At 45.0% G+C, this 18,915-nt stretch overlaps 1 protein-coding gene across 1 annotated transcript in view; it reads left to right on the top strand.

Moving 5' to 3' along the window:
- The window catches only part of DNAH14 (dynein axonemal heavy chain 14), a 496,436-nt gene extending 477,589 nt beyond the window's left edge, over positions 1–18,847 (top strand). The window contains 6 exon segments of the mRNA XM_030558364.1: positions 3,076–3,188; positions 4,673–4,832; positions 7,041–7,272; positions 9,647–9,822; positions 17,842–17,988; positions 18,331–18,847. Of these exon segments, the coding sequence (XP_030414224.1) occupies positions 3,076–3,188; positions 4,673–4,832; positions 7,041–7,272; positions 9,647–9,822; positions 17,842–17,988; positions 18,331–18,543 (1,041 nt within the window). The 3' untranslated portion in view covers positions 18,544–18,847.
- The last annotated feature ends 68 nt before the right edge of the window (positions 18,848–18,915 follow it).

Genomic DNA, 18,915 nt, shown 5'->3' with positions numbered 1-18,915 from the left:
AATAAAAACTGTTTGAATGACAGCCTTCTGTTGCTTGGGCCATTCTCTGGAGTGGAGTGGCTGGGTGCCCAGAACCTCCCCTTTCTTCTCCCCTCCTCCCCCACGCTTTCTTGGGCATCTGGGTGAGGAGGTTATGGAACTTAGGGAGGAGGGCAGGTGGTTATACAGTGGATGCAGCGGCAGTCTGTGCTCTTGTTGGCTTTCCTGCAATTCCACCAGATGCCTCTTCGTGTCCATTTGCTCCCCCATTAGCCTCAGCATTGCCTCCTGCCTCTTCTCATCACCCTCACTTAATGCTTTCTTGCCCTCTGCCACTGAATGCCTCCATGCATTCAGCTGTGCCCTATCAGCTGCATGAGCTCGGAAAACGTCATCGCGAATACGGGATTTTGTTGCCTTCTAATCAGCGATAACCTCAGGGATGAGATGATAGGGGGAGCAGAGAAACATTTGCACCTGCGGGGGGGAAAAAAAGGAGAATACAATTTAAGATGATGCATTTCTGAGAACAAAAGGGAGACTCTTTCACAATTCACATCAGACAGCACGTGCTTTAGGTACAAGGTCGCATTTTGCCTTTTATATTGATCACCTACCGGTATGATGACACATCACACATGGCTGGGCAACAGAATTTGGTTTCCAGGCAGCCATGGTAAGCCAAAGGGTACGCGGGGTTGGCTTCTTCTGCGTTCATAACATGTAAAAATGGTTTCAAACTGCAGTGCCCTCCTTTCTCACAGCAAGCAATGCCAATTGAGTTTGCCATTTAAAAGGAGGGGCTGCGGTTTTCAGGTGGATGTGCAGCATACACCTCCCCCGACCCCCACCATGTGGCTATTCTCAGGGATGATCCCTTTTAGCCAAGCACAAAGAACCCAGCATGAACGGGGTCCTTTTACTGTTCCCTTACCAAAATTCCCCTATTTCAACCAGGTGACCATAAATGATAGCACTCTCCTGAGGCTAACACAGAAAGATATAGACCAATGTTGCTTGAATGTGACCAGAACCTAGGACCATTCGCTTCCATGCTTTGTGCTACAATAATTCCAGACTACTTACTACTGACTTGGCGTGATAAAGTATCCTATTGTGGAGGCCGAAATAAGGCAGCCCTCCCCAAAAACCTTCTGCAAAGGCTTTCAGAGTACCTCCAGGAGAGCGTCATGGAGATGTCCCTGGAGGATTCCCACTCCATCCCCAGACACATTAATACACTTTTCTAGTAGCTATACTGGCCGCGAATGCATCCCAATTCTTCAGGGCAAATCAAACATTATTGCTTTTAAACCCTGTACTGTAATTACAAATGTGCACTCACCAGAGGTGCATTCTCCAGCTTCAGGGTCTGGGATCCTACCTTGGGAAGGCATTCACTCCAGGGTGACGAAAAAGTCCTGGCTGCTGGGGAGAACGGATTCACCGCTTGCCTGCTGCGCATTATCCTCATTCTCTTCCTCATCCACAAAATCCTCCTCCCTGTTGCGTGAGACTCCCCCCAGCAGGTGTCCACGGACAGTGGTGGGGTCATGGTAGGGTGCCCCCATAGACTGCTATGCAGCTGATCATAGAAGCGGCATGTGTGGGGCTCTGACCCTGCGTGACCGTTTGCCTCCTTTGTCTTTTGGTAGGCTTGGCTGAGCTCCTTAACTTTCACACAACTCTGCTGTCCGTCCCTATTGTAGCCTCTGTCCACCATGCCCTGTGCGATTTTGGCATATATATTAGCATTTCTTCTTTTTGATCGGAATTCAGCCTGCACAGATTCTTCTCCCCATACAGCAGTCAGAGCCAGTGTCTCCTGTTTGGTCCATGCTGGAGCTCATGTGCGATTCTGGAAGGACTGCATGGTCACCTGTGCTGCTGAGCTCACCACGTTGACCAAACAGGAAATGAAATTCAAAATTTCCTGGGGCTTTTCCTGTGTACCTGGCTAGTGCATCGGAGTTGAAAGCTGTCCAAAGTGGTCACATTGGAGCACTCTGGGATAGTTCCTCAAGGCCAATATTGTCAAATTGCCTCTGCACTACTCCAAATTTGACCCAGCTAGGTCGATTTTAGTGCTACTCCCCTCACCGGGGAGGAGTACAGAAGTCGATTTTAGGTCAACAGAACGGGGTTGGTTGTATAGATGCATTGCTTATCGACCTAATATGGCTAAATTCGACCTAATCTCATAGTGTAAACCAGGGCTGTGTTTTGTGGTTGGCTGGCTGTTTTTAGAAAAGGCACAAAGTGCTGAAAGAATTAAACACACTATCTCTGCCACTGTAACTTTGCAACAGTTGGAGAAAGGTTAAAAAGGTGACATTTACTAGAGTTACAGTTTCATTTTCCCTTTTGTCACTTCAGAAGTTTTCCAAAGTTGCAGCTTTGAAAAGGCAGAATGGAAAAAGAAAAGTCCAATTTAAAATCTTGATAGCATTCATTTTTATTGCACTAACTAGCATAAAGGGAAAAATAGGGAAAAGGGAATGCGGAATTGAAATTCCAAAAATATTTTGCAAAAATTTTTGAAAAAAATAAATAAGAATTGTTCCACTTTTAAATCTTGTGAAATTAAAAGAATTCCAAATTTTGAAATTTTTAGCAAAGTAGATCTGGTTTTTGAACCTTCAGTAACACAACTAAGCTTTTCAAATATGTGTGTTGAGCACAAAGAAAGCATGGTGATACAATGATAGTACAAATGCTTAGGCAGATAGATCTAATGTGATACTTTGGTTTTTCAGGAAACCCATATTACAAGTATGTTTTGGAAAAGCTGATGCATTTTTTTTTTCTTTTTGAGCATGTGTGTTCTGAATTTTAACACTTTGACACTTCGGAAAGTCCAGAGAGCGACATCCGTTATAGATTAAAGGGCATTTCATAGTGAGCACTAGCAGAAGTTTGTGAGTTGTTTCTGAGTGTTCTTTCAAAGGCTTTTAATCTATATTTTGTCCATTTCTACCTCTCATGCAGTGATTCCTTTCCACAGACCTACTGATAACAGTTCCAGTTTATAGACTGGCTGTATTTGATAGTGTAGTGGTATTTAATGAGATTTTGCTTTTCTGTCATTTGCAACAGCTATATTCCTATATGTCAAATAAGTCTTTGGGATCATGGATTGATGACCTTATTCTACGAGTGAATTTCTTTGCAACCTGGGCAAACCAGGTCATCACCTGTATACAGTTAAGGTAAAGTGAAACATGAAAAATAAACTAGAAGTAAAGGGGAAAACCATAATAAAATTACAATTCCAGCTGGAACTCTAAACCAAATACTTGGGTGAGATGGACTCCCACAGGCTCTCCCCCTGAGGACCCCCTAGCATAGGAGGCATGACTGAGGACATGAGTGTGTCAGGGTTGGGCCACAGCCTGTAGTGCTATGAAGATTCTGGGTAGTGCTGCTGCCATAGGGCAGCTCAGCCAGGCTGACATACTTTAGATAGGCCTCCACTCTCTAGAGCAGCCTGGATTCAGAAGGGCACAAGGAGTAGTTATGCTGTATTATTAATTTATTATTATTTGTGTTATCACAGTGCCTAGGAGCCCCAATCATGGGCCAGGGCCAACAAAAAGACAGTCCCTACCCCAAAGAACATACAGTCTAAGACAGGCATGGCCAACCTGAGCCTGAGAAGGAGCCAGAATTTACCAATGTACATTGCCAAAGAGCCACAGTAATGTCATCGGCCCCCTCCATCAGCTCCGCTCCCCCCATCCCCACTCCCAGTGCCTGCTGCCCAGCACCATCTCCTCCCACTGCCTGATCAGCTGTTTCATGGCATTTAGGAGGCACTGGGGGCGAGGGGTAAGAGTGAGGGCATGGCAGTCTCGGGAGGGCACGGGAAGAGGTGGAGTGGGGCCAGAGGGTTGAGCAGTGAGAACTCCCTGGTACATTGGAAAGTTGGCGCCCGTAGCTCCAGCCCTGGAGTCAGTGCCTATACAAGGAGCCGCATATTAGCTTCTGGAGCCACAGGTTGGCCACCCCTGGTCTAAGACAAGAGACAACAGATGGATACAGATAAACCAAAGGGGGGAGTACAAGGAAAATGTAAGATAATATTGGTCAGCATGATAGGCTGTGGTTTCAGCACAGCTGTTATCAATTTTTTTGTAGACCTCATGGCAAAGGAGAGTTTTAAGCAGGGTTTAGAAGGATAGATAATTAGTTTTGCAAATATCTGTGGGAGCTTTTCCCAGGGGAGCGGGGGGGCAGCATGAGAGAAAGCACAAAGGTGACAATGGAGGTTGACATTATTGACCTATCACAGGCAGGCATTGACCTGTCAATACTGAATGAGATGATAGGTACAGTGGGGATAGGTTCTGAAGGCCCTTGAAAGTGAAGACAAATAGCTTATGTTTCATACAATAGAGAGGAAGCAGCCAGTAGAGCAGTAGTGGGGAAACTGCAGCCTGTCAGGGTAATCCACTGGTGGGCCACAAGACAGTTCGTTTACATTGACTGTCTGCAGCTCCAAGTGGCTTGCTGTTCCCAGCCAATGGAAGCTGCAGGAGATGGCAGCCAGCATGTCCTTGCAGCCTGTGCTGCTTCCCAAAGCTTCTATTAGCCGGGAACGGTGAATCACGGCCACTGGGAGCTATGAGCGGCTATGCATGCAGATGGTCAACGTAAAATTGTTTCACGGCCTGCCAGCAGGTTACCCTCACAGGCCGCATCTGGGCCGCAGGTTGCCCACTACTCCAGTAGAGAGATACAAAGAAAGGGGTGACACGCTTAGTGATGGGCTAGGAAAACATTGCAGCAACATTCTGAATGGATATGAGCGGGACAAGTTTGTATTTGCAAGGACAGAAAAAAGTATATTGCAGGTAATTGAGACATGAGATAATGAGAACCTTGATGAGAGTTTAAGCTATGTGAATGGATAGAAAAGGCCATATCATAAAGAAGAGGACCAAGGACACACTCTGAAGAACCCCCAAGAAAGCTGGTGGGGAAATGAGGAAGCTTGTCTGAAGAACATGCTGAAAGCACAATTAGAGAAGTAGGAGGAGAACCAGAAGCGGGCAGAGTCACAGAAGGACAAGATTTCAAGAAGAGTATGGTTGCCTGTGATGAAGATGGCTGACAGGAGGTTGCAATTAGAGTATTGGGTCTGAGCTTTTGCTAAGAAGAGGTCATTAGAAATTTTGGTGAGAGCAGTTTCAGTTGAGCAGAAAAAGGGCAGAAACCAGACTGGTGAACTTCTAGAATGGATTGGAGGAGAGTAACTACAGACAGCCATTGTTAGCATCATGTTCAAGGAACTTATAGATGAAAGCGACATAGGTTGGTAGTTGAAGAATCAAATGGGATCAAAGGTAGATTTTTTTTAAGATGGGCAAAATTAAAGCATTTTGAGGGGAAAGACCCAGAAAAGACTGAAAAGTAAAGGAGAATAGGCACCACACAGACTCTCATGCAATTTGAGGAAGTGTATTAAAAACAAGGAGAGATTCAAATTGTCTAGATGAGTAACCTGGTCAAAGAGAAGCAAAATTAATTCAGTTGCCTTGCCAAAGTTATTGAATATCAACCTTGGAGTCATTGATTAAAATAGATCCACTTATCCAAGTCAAGCATGTTGAATGTGAAACCTACTTTACACTAAGAGAGTTCATAACAATGTATTTCATATACATACAAGTTCTCACTAACTTTTAAAACTTTGTAGTGGTAAAAAGACAAAGGCCCAAATCCTCAAGATATTTAGGTGCCTAACTCCCACTGATTTCAACAGGAGTTTGGCCAGACCCTTCAACTTATTTAGGTGCCTAAGTCCACACTCTGAATAGAGAAACCTGTCTACTTCAGAACTCAGAAGACCAAGGGAGAAATCCTGGCTCCATTGAAGTCAATTACAAAATTCTCATTGACTTCAGAGAAGCCAGGATTTCACCCTAGAAATATATTTAGAAGGCAGGCATGCCATCATCTGCAACGCTGTCCTTGGTACTTATTCTGAGTAATTTTAAGAGACATTTTTATAGTTTGATTTGTAATTAGGTTAAAAATCTAAGATAGCATAGAAAATATGAAGACAGAATTTTCTTGAATAGAGGGTGCAGTCCTCTGTGTGTGGAAGTTTGAGTCTTCATACTAAATAACACAAAAATCCTGAGCATTGTTTACATGTAAAGATTTTTAAACATTAGATATAATAATTTTTTTTAAAAGAAGACGACATATGATCCATTTTGCTTGAAGAATGACCCTTACGGACAATTCTCTTTAACATCACTGCCAGTCAATACTTGGTTTGACCATGATTTTTTTTCTTAAATATTCACTGATGTTGAAAGGTGCTGGATTGCCAGCTCCAGAGAATGAAGTCCTCTGTTTAGTTAGAGAACAGGTATAGTATAGGCAGCCAAAATGCACGTTTCTCCCCCCCCCCCCCGTTTTGTCTGCAAGGTCCACCTCTAGCAATGAAGCAAAAGTTCAGTCTCCCTGTCTATGCAATCTATTGTCCCACTGCTCAGACTATTAGCAAGTGATGGTCGTGGTTTTGTGATCTAGACACTTGTCCAGTACTGGACTGAGAGCACCATCTCATTTCATGTAAATAATAGCCATTGCATTGTCACTTTAGGTTACTAGACATCTGTAATTAAATCCTTCTTGACTTTGTCACATGAGCAGCTACTTACCAATTAAATTATTCATATAAATAAGGAGTGCAAATTTTGGCTCCTACCTTATATAATATTTAAGATTAAAGTTTCTGGCGTCACTTTGAGGTAACTAGCTTTCTCTCACACAGCTTAATTGAATAGTGTTGTTTGAATAAAATACATTGTATCATATTTAATCAGTCACAAGAGCTTACCAAAGACAATTTTAAATCACAGTTGTATGCTCCTAAATCACATTTATTTAATAATATGATTTGCTGTGATCTTACTGGTTGCATTCAGACATTAATTTGCTAATTTTTATGTGTTTTATCTAAAGACGTTTAGAAAATTTGCTAGGGAATTCATAGATCTTTAAGAGTAATGATGAAGAAAGATTTTGTTTTCAACCAAGTGAGCTAGAGTTTGGGGGTTTTTTTGAGGGGGGACGGGGTGTTAAAAAAAACCTGCTTAAGCATTTATTATCCTCTTTTAAAAAACAGGTATAACAGCTGCATTAAGCTGCTTCAGAAACAAGCCAAAACATCTGGGATCTCATTTTCATCACCAACTGGCAATAGGGCCAACATATCCACCAACAGCATTCAGGGAAATCCCAGTCGCTTCTGGCTTTCAGGGTTTTTTTCCCCACAAGGTACACAATAGGCAGTCATCAGTAATGAATAGTGATTTGTAATTTTTTCTTCTCAAATCTTCTGCCCTCTCCGGCTTGGACTGGGGGTTGGGGGAGTTTCATTTCTTAGAGGCAGGCAAATGGTTCTTCCTTTTTGGGGCTATTTCTCTTCTGTTTTTGCAGAAAATCATACCAAAACTTGGGCTGTTTCCCAATCTGTATTCAGTTAATACTTAGTTTTGATTGAATTTATATCTTGATTTTTGGCTGACCACCTAATTTCAACGCTGCTTGCCTCATTAATGATTAAGTCAGAAGACATTATTTTGAAAAAGGTTGGCCAGTTGATACTTCCTTAAATCTACCTGGATCACACTGTTATTTTTCAGCAAAGATTCTTTTGAAGGCAGTCCAAAAGCTGCGCACATTATATAGATCATAAAAATAAGGCTGTGGATTATATAGCAATATTGGCTATTCATGCCGAGTCTCTTTCTGCATGTCCTTTATATTTTTATGCTTCCAAAATGGTATTGCACAGCTTAGCCATATAACTTTTGTCATTTTTCATTTACTGATTAAATGATGCCCTCCCATGGTGGCATCCAAAACTGAATTAACTGCCAACAAGTCAGGGCTATTTTGTTTATTAAACTGTAGTATTATGGCACCAGCACTTTTTCTTACTGCACCCGCGCCCCTCACACCAATTGACATTTAAAATGACTGGAGAAAACATTGACTGTGGGAGGAAGGTTTAAGGGGTTGGAATAAGTGCCCCTATTGGTTTTAAAAAATTGTTAATACATTATTTCCAAAGGCCTCATTATAAAAATGAACTGAACTTGCAACTGCTCTGTGTTGATAGCTGTGGTTTTAGATGGAGTATCTAGCCTTATGTGCACTGAAACTCTCACAAAGAAATGAGGTGTGGATCTTAAGAGGTTTATTCATTGTGGTATCCTCATAAGTTAAAATATGTTTTATTTCTACTCAGCGAATTCATTATGTAAAAACTTATGGCTGGATCAAAAAAGGGGGACTTAGCATCAGCATTAGGTGTCCTCTGCCACCTACTGGCATCTGCATAAGGCAACCAGTCATAAGGCCATGACTCTGTCACAAATTCTGTGACTTTATGAGAGCTCCATGACTTCAGTTCAGCCCTGGGCGGCGGGGCTCTGGCTTCAGCACTGCATCAACAGGACTTAAACAGCTTTGCATATGCCCACTGACAGAACTTGAGATGCCAAGAGGACTTTACATGCCTATAGAATTAGACACAGGCTGAACAGGGGTTTTGAGGAGCTAAATGTTGAGCTTAAAGTGGCAGTTAGGGGCATATGGTGCATTGTGGCTTTGTCACTAAGTAAAAAGAGCTGATTCCAAATGTGCCCAAGGAGCTGATCAGCGACCTAAGAAGCTATAGGTTAGCTCCACAAAGGGGTTTAGGTGCTTAACTGCTACTTTAGGCCCCTACAGCCAACATTTAGGCACAACCGAGATCCTCAGAACCCCCTACTCAAAGTTTCTGCCAGCAGAGTTCCCAAGGCACCTAAAATTTGTGCTGATGGGCACAATCTGTCAAGCTGCTCATGCCCAAGCCCTGGTGGGATTCTCAAACTAGGCATGCCCCTGCCTACTAGATCAGGCCCCAACAAACAACAGCTAGGAATGAGAATTTTCCTGGCTTGATGGTTTGTGCATGTCTCTATCCAACTTATTAGAGCACTCCCCCACCATGAAATCCCCATTTTGCCTGGATCAGTGTAGCGTTGAGAAAGGCACCTAAGCCAGGTCAGCCCTAAATCCAGGCATGGGTTCATTCATGGCTGTGAAGCCCAAGCTGACACTAGGCCTTGCTTAAGTCCCATTCCCCTCTTCACTATTTCTTAGTGGTTTCCTTGTTTTATATAGAGAGCCTGGAAGGACACCTTGGAGATAATGATTCAACACAGTGGCAGGGTCCTTAAAAATTAGGTATTGTGATGCCTAAGTCCCTTTCTGCATTTAACACAATTTTTTTAAAACTCTTTACAAAGAGCACAGCCCTAGTACTGAGCTGGATTCTTTTCTGATCATGTATTAATTATTAACAAATTTTAATTGTTAAAAAAAAAGCTTTATTTTTGATACATGAACCAGGAAAAAAACACCTGACTTTCAAATTCCAGGGGGAGAGTGAGAGACAATAGTTGTCATTACGGTATATTTAGAGTAGCTTTAACTTGAAAGTCACTGAGAGATGACAATCATGGGTTGATGTGATGTCGGTTTTCAGAGCATTTTGAGTTTGGGAATGCATAGCAAATGTGGGTCTCAGAGTAAACTCGGCTCTGGTCTTAAATACACTTAGTGTTTTAATACCAGATTGTTGTGTATTTTATTCCTGCAGGGTTTCTTACTGCTGTGCTGCAGAACTATGCTCGTCAAAATGGAATCTCGGTGGATTCTCTAACTTTTGGCCATAGACTGCTTCCTACGATCCACGATGAAGACTGCAACCTCAGAAAAGTCAAAAGAAAACAAAATATAATACAAACTGCGTTTAAGGTAAGGGCTGTAATGGCAGCTAGATGACAAACTGTAAATGTGGCAGGAACCAAGGTCATTCTAAAACAGGATTTTTTTTTGACACATGCGTCTGCACTGTCTGCAGGCTATTGCTCCACCAGTTTCATGCTCCAGCCCCTCTCCCCAATATTTAAGTCGTCCTGTGTTTTAAATTGTTCCTGTACCACTAACTTTATAATCATATTCTTAAAACTTGAGTTAAACACCATGATGCTTTGAATCTGTAGCGAACTAGAAAATACCACCCTGCCCTGTGTCCCATTTTGGTGGTTACAATTCATGAGCAGAAAATCAGAAGTAAAACTTTTTCATTTCTGTTTATTTCCAACTCATCCTCAGAAAATTGACTATTGCTAGTATCTATACAGAGAGGGCTCTCAGCGGGCAGAGTACAAGCCTGAAAGGATCTTAACCCCAATATATACAGAACATGCCCACATCCACTCTGCTAGTAGGGCCCAGCTGGACCCTCACATTGAGGCCAGGCCAGCAATTAGGAGTGCATTTCTGACAGCAGACACCAACATTCTGAGAATGGAAAAGCAGCTATGAGAGACAGAAGGCAAGGAAATTCAGGGAGGGCACCTATTTACTGTCTTGGATAAAGGGGGCATAGATATCAGTATTCGGGTTGTAAGTGGGTAAGGAGCAATGAGTACTAAAGCAACATACATTGCAATTTATTGAGAACAAATGCACTGAAAGTGTTATTGTCTTATCTGCTAAGCCCTAAATTGGCAGCTCTAACAAGGTATTACCTTGTAGTAGGTAATCGCAGTTAACAGAATTAATCACAATTAATCACAGTTTTAATCGGATTTGAAATTTAAATATTTTTGGATGTTTTTCTACATTTTCAACTATATTAATTTCAATTACAACACCAATTATCAAGTGTATAGTCTTCACTTTGTATTATTTTTATACAAATATTTGCACTGTAAAAATGGCAAACAAAAGAAAAGACGGTTACTCACCTTTGTAACTGCTGTTCTTCGAGATGTATTGCTCATATCCATTACAGTTAGGTGTGCGCGCGCCGCGTGCACGTTCGTCAGAAGATTTTTACCCTAGCAACACTTGGTGGCCCGGCAGGGAGTGGCCCATTGGAGTGGCGCCGCTATGGTGCCGCATATATACCCCTGCCGGCCCATCCGCCCCTCAGTTCCTTCTTGCCGGCTACTCCGACAGTGGGGAAGGAGGGCGGGTTTGGAATGGATATGAGCAACACATCTCAAAGAATAACAGTTACAAAGGTGAGTAACTGTCTTTTCTTCAAGTGCTTGCTCATATCCATTCCAGTTAGGTGATTCCAAAGCCTTACCTAGGTGGTGGGGTCGGAGTGAGACGTTGCGGAATGTAAGACCGCTGAGCCAAAGGTGGCATCGTCTCTGGACTGCTGGACCAATGCGTAGTGTGATGGAAAGGTATGGATGGAAGACCAGGTAGCCGCGCGACATATTTCCTGGATGGGAACATGGGCCAGGAAAGTGGCAGATGAGGCTTGAGCCCGAGTAGAATAGGCGGTGAGATGGTCAGTCGGAATGTTAGCCAAGTCATAGCATGTCTGGATATAGGATGTCACCCAAGATGAAATTCGTTGGGAAGAGATTGGCAGGCCCTTCATGCGCTCTGCGACAGCTACAAAGAGCTGAGGCAAACGTCGGAAGGGTTTGGTCCTCTCAATATAAAAGGCGAGAGCCCTGCGAACATCCAGAGTATGCAGCTGTTGTTCCCGACGCGATGAGTGTGGCTTCGGGAAAAAGACTGGTAGAAAGATGTCTTGATTAACGTGGAAGGCAGAGGCCACCTTAGGAAGGAATGCCGGGTGCGCTCGCAGCTGTACCTTGTCCTTGTGGAATACCGTATACGGGGGATCCACAATCAAAGCTCGAAGTTCCGAGACTTGCCTAGCTGAGGTGATAGCGACAAGGAAGGCTGTCTTCCAGGACAGGTACAGCAGCAAGCAAGTGGCTAAAGGCTCAAAGGGGGGACCCATGAGCCTAGCTAAGACGAGGTTTAGATCCCAGGTAGGGGTTGGGCACTTAACCTGAGGGTAGAGCCGCTCCAAGCCTTTGAGGAACCTGGAAACTATGGAGTGAGAAAAGATTGAACTGCCAGTTTCCTCAGGATGGAAGGTAGAAATAAGCTGCAAGATGCAACCTTATAGAAGAGATCGCCAGGCCCTGCTCCTTGAGGGACCATAAATAGTCCAAGATAATGGGGACCGATACACCTTCGGGGATAAAGTCATGCTGGGCGCACCAGTGGGAGAAGCGCTTCCACTTAGTGAGATATGTCATCAGCATGGAAGGCTTTCTGCTTCCCAGCAACACCTGTTGCACTGGAGGTGGAACAACGCAACTCAGATTGGCTCAACCGGACAGCAGCCATGCTATCAGATGAAGGGACTGCAGGTCCGGGTGCTGAAGCCTGCCAAAGTCCTGCATTATGAGGTCCGGGCAGAGTGGCAGGGGGATCGGTTCTGCCAGAGAGAGTTCGAGCAACCGGGTGTACCAGTGCTGTTTCGGCCATGCCGGAGCGATCAGTATTAGCTGGGCTCTGTCCCTGTGGAGCTTGAGTAGAACTCTGTGGACGAGAGGAAATGGTGGGAAGGCATAAAATAGGTGACCTTTCCACGGAATTAGGAACACGTCCGAGAGGGAGCCCGGGGAGCGATCTTGTAGGGAGCAGAACACCTGGCATTTCCTGTTCTCTCGGGAGACAAAGAGGTCTATGTGAGGAAAGCCCCACTTCCAGAATACAGAATGGAGAATGTCCGGACAGATGGACCACTCATGAGACAGGAAAGATCTGCTCAGGTGATCTGCGAGCGTGTTCCGGACTCCTGGGAGAAATGAGGCTACGAGGTCTATTGAGTGGGCTATGCAGAAGTCCCATAGTTGAATTGCCTCCAGACAAAGGGGGGAGGATCGTGTCCCTCCCTGTTTGTTTATGTAATACATGGCCGTTGTGTTGTCTGTGAACACTGCAACACAACGGTCCTGTAGATGATGCTGGAACGCTTGGCACGCCAGTCGGACCGCTCTCAGTTCTCGGACATTTATGTGTAACACCAACTCCCGACACAACCAAAGGCCTTGAATGCGAAGGTGCCCTAGGTGAGCACCCCAGCCAAGAGATGACGCGTCCGTTGTTAGGGACGTGGAGGGCTGCGGTGGATGGAACGGCAGACCTGCACACACACATCAGCCACCAGTCGAGGGAGCCTAGAATGCTCGGTGGAATTGTGAGTATAATGTCTATGGCATCTCTGCCCGGACGATAGGCTGAGGCGAGCCAAGTTTGAAGAGGACGCATGCGCAGTCTGGCGTACTTTGACGAATGTGCATGCAGCCATGTGACTGAGGAGGTCAAAGCAAGTGCGGGCAGAGGTAGTCGGGAAGCTTTGAAGTCTTTGTACAAGGAAGACTATAGCCTGAAAACGAGGTAGAGGCAAACTGGCCATTGCAAGATTGGAGTCCAGCGTGGCCCCGATGAACTCTATCCTCTGCGTAGGCACCACAGTGGATTTTTCCAAACTGATTATCAGGCCTAGACATGTGAATAGGTCCTTGATGATGCTCACATGACTAGTGACTTGTGCCTCGGATGTCCCTCGAATAAGCCAGTCGTCGAGGTATGGGAAAACATGTATTCAACGACGACGGAGGGAAGCGGCGACTACCGCCATACACTTCGTGAATACCCGAGGGGCCGAGGAGAGGCCAAAGGGAAGGACTGTAAACTGATAATGATGATTCACCACAAAGCGTAGATACCGTCTGTGCGGGGGGTAAATTGCAATGTGGAAATATGCATCCTTCATGTCGAGAGCGGCGTACCAATCTCCGGGATCCAGGGAAGGAATGACGGTTCCCAAGGATACCATGCGGAACTTGAACTTTTTAATGAATTTGTTCAGTCCTCACAGGTCTAGGATAGCTGGAGGCCCCCTTTCGCCTTGGGGATTAGGAAATATTGGGAATAGAACCCCTTGCCCCTTAATTCCTGCAGTACCTCCTCTATAGCTCCGATTGTAAGGAGCCTCCGAACCTCCTGCAGGAGGAGTTGCTCGTGAGAGGGGTTGCTGAAGAGGGACGAGGAGGGGGGTTGGGAGGGAGGGGATGAAAAACTGAAGATGGTATCCAAGCTCCACCGTGCTTAAGACCCAAAGATCCGAGGTTAAATTGGGACCACGCAGGGAGGAAGGGGGAAAGGCGGTTGTAGAACTGAAAAGGATCCTGGGAGACAATTGGTACATTGCTCTCGGGCGCACCCTCAAAAGTTTGATTTGGGTCCCGCTGTTGGCTCGGTGGGACCGTAATTGTTACCCTCTTGAGGTCCAGACTGACATCTGTGGTTGGTATGACCTCGCCTTCTGGTAAAGTCTTGCCTTGGCCTAGGCGGGGGGCAAGGGCGCTGAGGTTGGGAGCGGAAGGATCGTCTTTGAGTCTGTGGCGTATGCATTCCGAGCGAACGCATAATTACGCAATTGTCTTTTAGACTCTGTAGCCTAGGGTCCGTCTTCTGTGAGAACAGGCCCTGGACATCAAATGTTAAGTCTTGTATAGTGTGCTGAAGTTCAGGTGGCAGGCCTGACACTTGCAGCCATGATCTACGTTGCATAGCGATTCCAGAGGCGGCCATTCTAGCTGTAGGTCCGCGCTACTTTATTTCCTTCCTCCAGGAATGCTGTAAATTCCTGGCGGGAGTCCTGCGGGACCAGCTCTGTAAACTTCCCTACCGCCTCCCAGGTGTTGTAGTTGTACCTACTGAGGAGGGCTTGTTGGTTTGCTACCCTGAGTTGGAGGCCTCCCACAGAATAGATTTTTCGTTGGAGGAGCTGAGACCATTTGGGGAGGGTCTCTGTGTCCATTCGGTCCGTCTCCATGCAGCACCGGAGAACGGTACCAGGAGTGAGACCGGGACCTGCGACCAGCGCAGTGCCAGGAGGTCGACTGGTGCCTTGAACCCCCGCGTCAAGATCGTCTGCGAGAGGTACGGTGCCGGGACCTGGATCGGTGCCGAGAGTATCGGGTCAGCGACTGGGATCTCGAACGGTGCCATGAGTACGACTGGTACCTAGATGGAGAGCGGTACCGGGACTGCGAGCGGCGTTGGGACTGGGATCGATGACGGGACCGAGAGTGCCTGCGGGACCTGGACCATGACCGACAACATTCAGTGGTACCGGGCGAGGATGGCCTCATCAGGGCGGGCTTGCCTAATGATTGAACAAACCGCACCGGCGGCGCCGGGGGTTGAGACAGCTCTGGCTCCGTCAAGGCAATCAACTCCCGTGCTGTGGAAAACATCTTTGGCGTGGAGGGCACGATAAGCTCAACCACGGCGTGTGTTGGGGAGCTAGTAGGCACCGGACTCGACAGCTCTTGGGAGACCGGAATCAACGGTGCAGAAGACGTCGGTGCCGCAGCAGTTGATGGTGCTGGGCGGTCTTAGTTATGCGCTCTGACTGCGGCGTAGATACGGGAGCCGCAGGAGTCTTATGCTTCTTGCTCCTTGAGGGGAGAGAGCCGTGCCGGGCTGGAGCTTGGGCCGGTAATGGCTGGTGTCGAGGAGCCTTCACTATATCCGTGTGCTCCGGTGCAGAGGAGGCACTTGTCCCCGGTGCCGCAGTGGTGCCGAAGATGGAGGAGTTAGAGCTGCCTCCATCAAGAGTTGCTTTAGACGAAAGTCCCGCTCCTTTTTCGTCCGGGGCTTGAAAGCCTTGCAGATGCGGCACTTGTCTGCAAGGTGGGATTTGCCCAAGCACTTGAGACTGGAGTCGTGAGGGTCTCCTGTGGGCATCGGCCTATGACAGGCCGAGCACGGTTTGAAGCCCGGTGAACTGGGCATGGGCCCCGGTACCGGGTGAGGGGAAGGGGCTAATCCCCGATCCCCCTCAACTATATACAATAACTACTACCAAGAATTAATAAGACTAGAAAACTAACTAGAAATATAGAATATCGAACTATACACACAATAACGATTAAATAGCTAGGGAGGTGGAGATCAGCTAAGCCGCACTCCACTGTTCCAACGACCGACACGGGCGGTAAGAAGGAACTGAGGGGCGGATGGGCCGGCAGGGGTATATATCCAGCACCATAGCGGTGCCACTCCAGGGGGCGCCCTGCCGGCCCACCGAGTGTTGCTAGGGTAAAAATCTTCCAACGAACGTGCACGCGGCGCGCACACACCTAACTGGAATGGATATGAGCAAGCACTCAAAGAAGGAATAGTATTTTTCAATTCATCTCATACAAGTACTGTAGTACAATCTCTTTATCATGAAAGTGCAACTTACAAATGTAGATTTTTTTTGTTGCTACAGGAACGACTCAAAAACAAAACAATGTAGAGCCTACAAGTCCACTTGTCCTACTTGTTATTCAGCCGATCGCTAAGACAAACAAGTTTGTTTACATTCACAGGAGATAATGCTGTCTGCTTCTTGTTTACAGTGTCACCTGCAAGTGAGAACAGGTGTTTGCATGGCACTTTTGAAGCCAGCATTGCAAGGTGTTTACGTGCTCGATGTCCTAAACATTTGTATGCCCTTACATGCTTCGACCACCATTCCAGAGGACATGCTTCTATGCTCATTAAAAAAAAAAAAGGTGTTAATTAAATTTGTGACTAAATTCCTGGGGGGGGGGGGGATTGTACATTTCCTAGTCTGTTTTACCCACATTTTGCCATATATTTCATGTTATAGCAGTCTCGGATGATGACCTGCCACATGTTGTTCGTTTTAAGAACATTTTTCACTGCAGATGTGACAAAACACAAAGAAGGTACCAGTGTGAGATTTCTAAAGATAACTACATCACTCGACCCTAAGTGTAAGAATCTGAAGTGCCTTCCAAAATCTGACAGGGACGACGTGTGGAGCATGCTTTCAAAAGTCTTAAATGAGCAACACTCCGATATAGAAACTACAGAACCCGAACCAAAAGAAAATCAACCTTCTGCTAGTGGCATCTGGCTGACAAAGATGATGAAAATGAACATGCGTCGGTCCACATGCATCATTATCAGCATGGATGCATGTCCTCTTGAACAGTGGTTGAAGCATGGACATATGAATCTTTAGTACATCTGGCGCATAAATATCTTGTGATGCCAGCTACAACAGTCCCATGCAAACACCTGTTCTCACTTTCAGGTGATATTGTGAAAGGGCAACTTTATCACATGCAAACTTTGTTTGAGCAATTGGCTAAAGAAGTAGGACTGAGTGGACTTGTAAGCTCTGAAGTTTTACATTGTTTTATTTTTGAATGCAGTTTTTTTTTGTACATAGTTCAACTTTCATGACAAGAGATTGAACTACTGTACTTGTATTAGGTGAATTGAAAAATACTATTTTTTTTTTTACAGGGTGAATATTTGTAATAAAAAATATAAAGTGAGCACTGTACACTTTGTATTGTGTTATAAGTGAAATCAATACATTTGAAAATGTAGGAAACATCCAAAATGATTTAAATAAATGGTTTATTGTTTAACAGTGCAATTATTTTTTTTAATCACTTGACAGCCCTACCTTGTAGTAATGCTCTAGGGGCCCCATCACGATAGCACCCTGAAAACACAGAGACAATCCCTTCCCTGAAGACCTTACAGTCCCCATTAAAACAGGAACAAGTAGCTACAGAAATTACTGGTATGTTGTTGATACAGAGTTACTGTTGTGACTTGGAACTATCAAGCTGTGCACAAACACCCTGCTCCTCTCTGCTTTCACATACCTTAAAAATAAAAACAACTCTGGACTTCCTTCCTACTTGAACGTGTTTTCCTCCTTCATGCTGGACTATACCCACCACTTCTGGATTTAGCATTCCAATTTCCTTTAAATGAACAGGAGTGGTGGGTACATTTTATGTTGTTTAGAGTATGCCATCTTCAGGCTGCCAACCGCCATGCATCCTTAAGGTTGCTGAAAAGCAGTCTTGTTCTCTACCTCACAATACATAATCTGAGTATTTCTCTCTCTAATCCTAGGCATCTTCCCCCTCAGAAAATGGTGTTCTAGTTTTTGGTTTATATATAGATGGTGCACGATGGAGCACTACTACACATGTGCTGGAAGAACCCTTTCCTCATGACAGATTTTATCCACTCCCTGAAATAGTGTTTTTACCACAACAGGTGAGAGCTAACTTCTGATGTAAGTTTTGCTATCTGTTGGCTACGCCATCTACAAACAAATCTAACTTTTATGCTATCACTTTGGGCTGCCCATGGAAATACCAATGGCCTCGTCCTGTAGTTCTTACTTGGGTAAAATGTACTGTGCGCAGTGGAAATTTTGCATGAGTAAGAACTGGAGCTGATCCCTGAGTCAGCTAAGGAAAAGGCAGGATTTAGTTTCTAACATAGGGGATCTAGTCCTGTTCTCACTAACCAAAAATTGTTGGAGTACATTTTCATTTGGTTTAACTATGTACCTGCTATTAAACAATCCTCTTGTGTCTGGATTATAATTTTTAGATTATCCAAACAAGACACACATGTCCAGATGAGGAACAAGGAGAAATAATGCATTATGAATGTCCACTTTACCGGACTCCTCAAAGAGCTGGAATCTTGTTATCTACAGGTCTGTCCACTAACTTTGTAACAACAGTCAGTCTACCAACCAAGAGAACTTCCAGTCATTGGGTTACAAGAGGGGTTGCAATGCTGTGCCAAATGGATGACTGACAAATTAGAACAAAACAAACCACCATTTATTGTTCATGAAACCACAGCTTATCTGCTGTACAACTAAGATTGGGGAGTATAGTGGTTTCAAAAGCATTAGGAGTACTAGTAGTCAGTCAGCTACTTACTGTACAAATGCGATCGAGATAAGGTAGCACTCCTTGGGTTAAATAAATCTTATTTAAAAATCCATAGTTTGATGTACAGCATACTTTCTTTCTGCTTTGGTTTTATCCATTCGCTCGCCTCCCTGGTATCTGATTATTCATCTGAAGCAGTGTCTAAGTTTTATAATTATGTACCATTTCTGTATAGGCTCGACAGGAAAGTAGAGCATTCTAAGTAGCATCATGATTTAAGTTTATGTTCGAA

This window comes from Gopherus evgoodei, chromosome 3, assembly GCF_007399415.2.
Source record: "Gopherus evgoodei ecotype Sinaloan lineage chromosome 3, rGopEvg1_v1.p, whole genome shotgun sequence".
NCBI lineage: Eukaryota > Metazoa > Chordata > Testudines > Testudinidae > Gopherus > Gopherus evgoodei.
The sequence above is the reverse complement of the archived record's forward strand: the minus strand, read 5'-3'. Positions and strand labels throughout refer to the sequence as shown.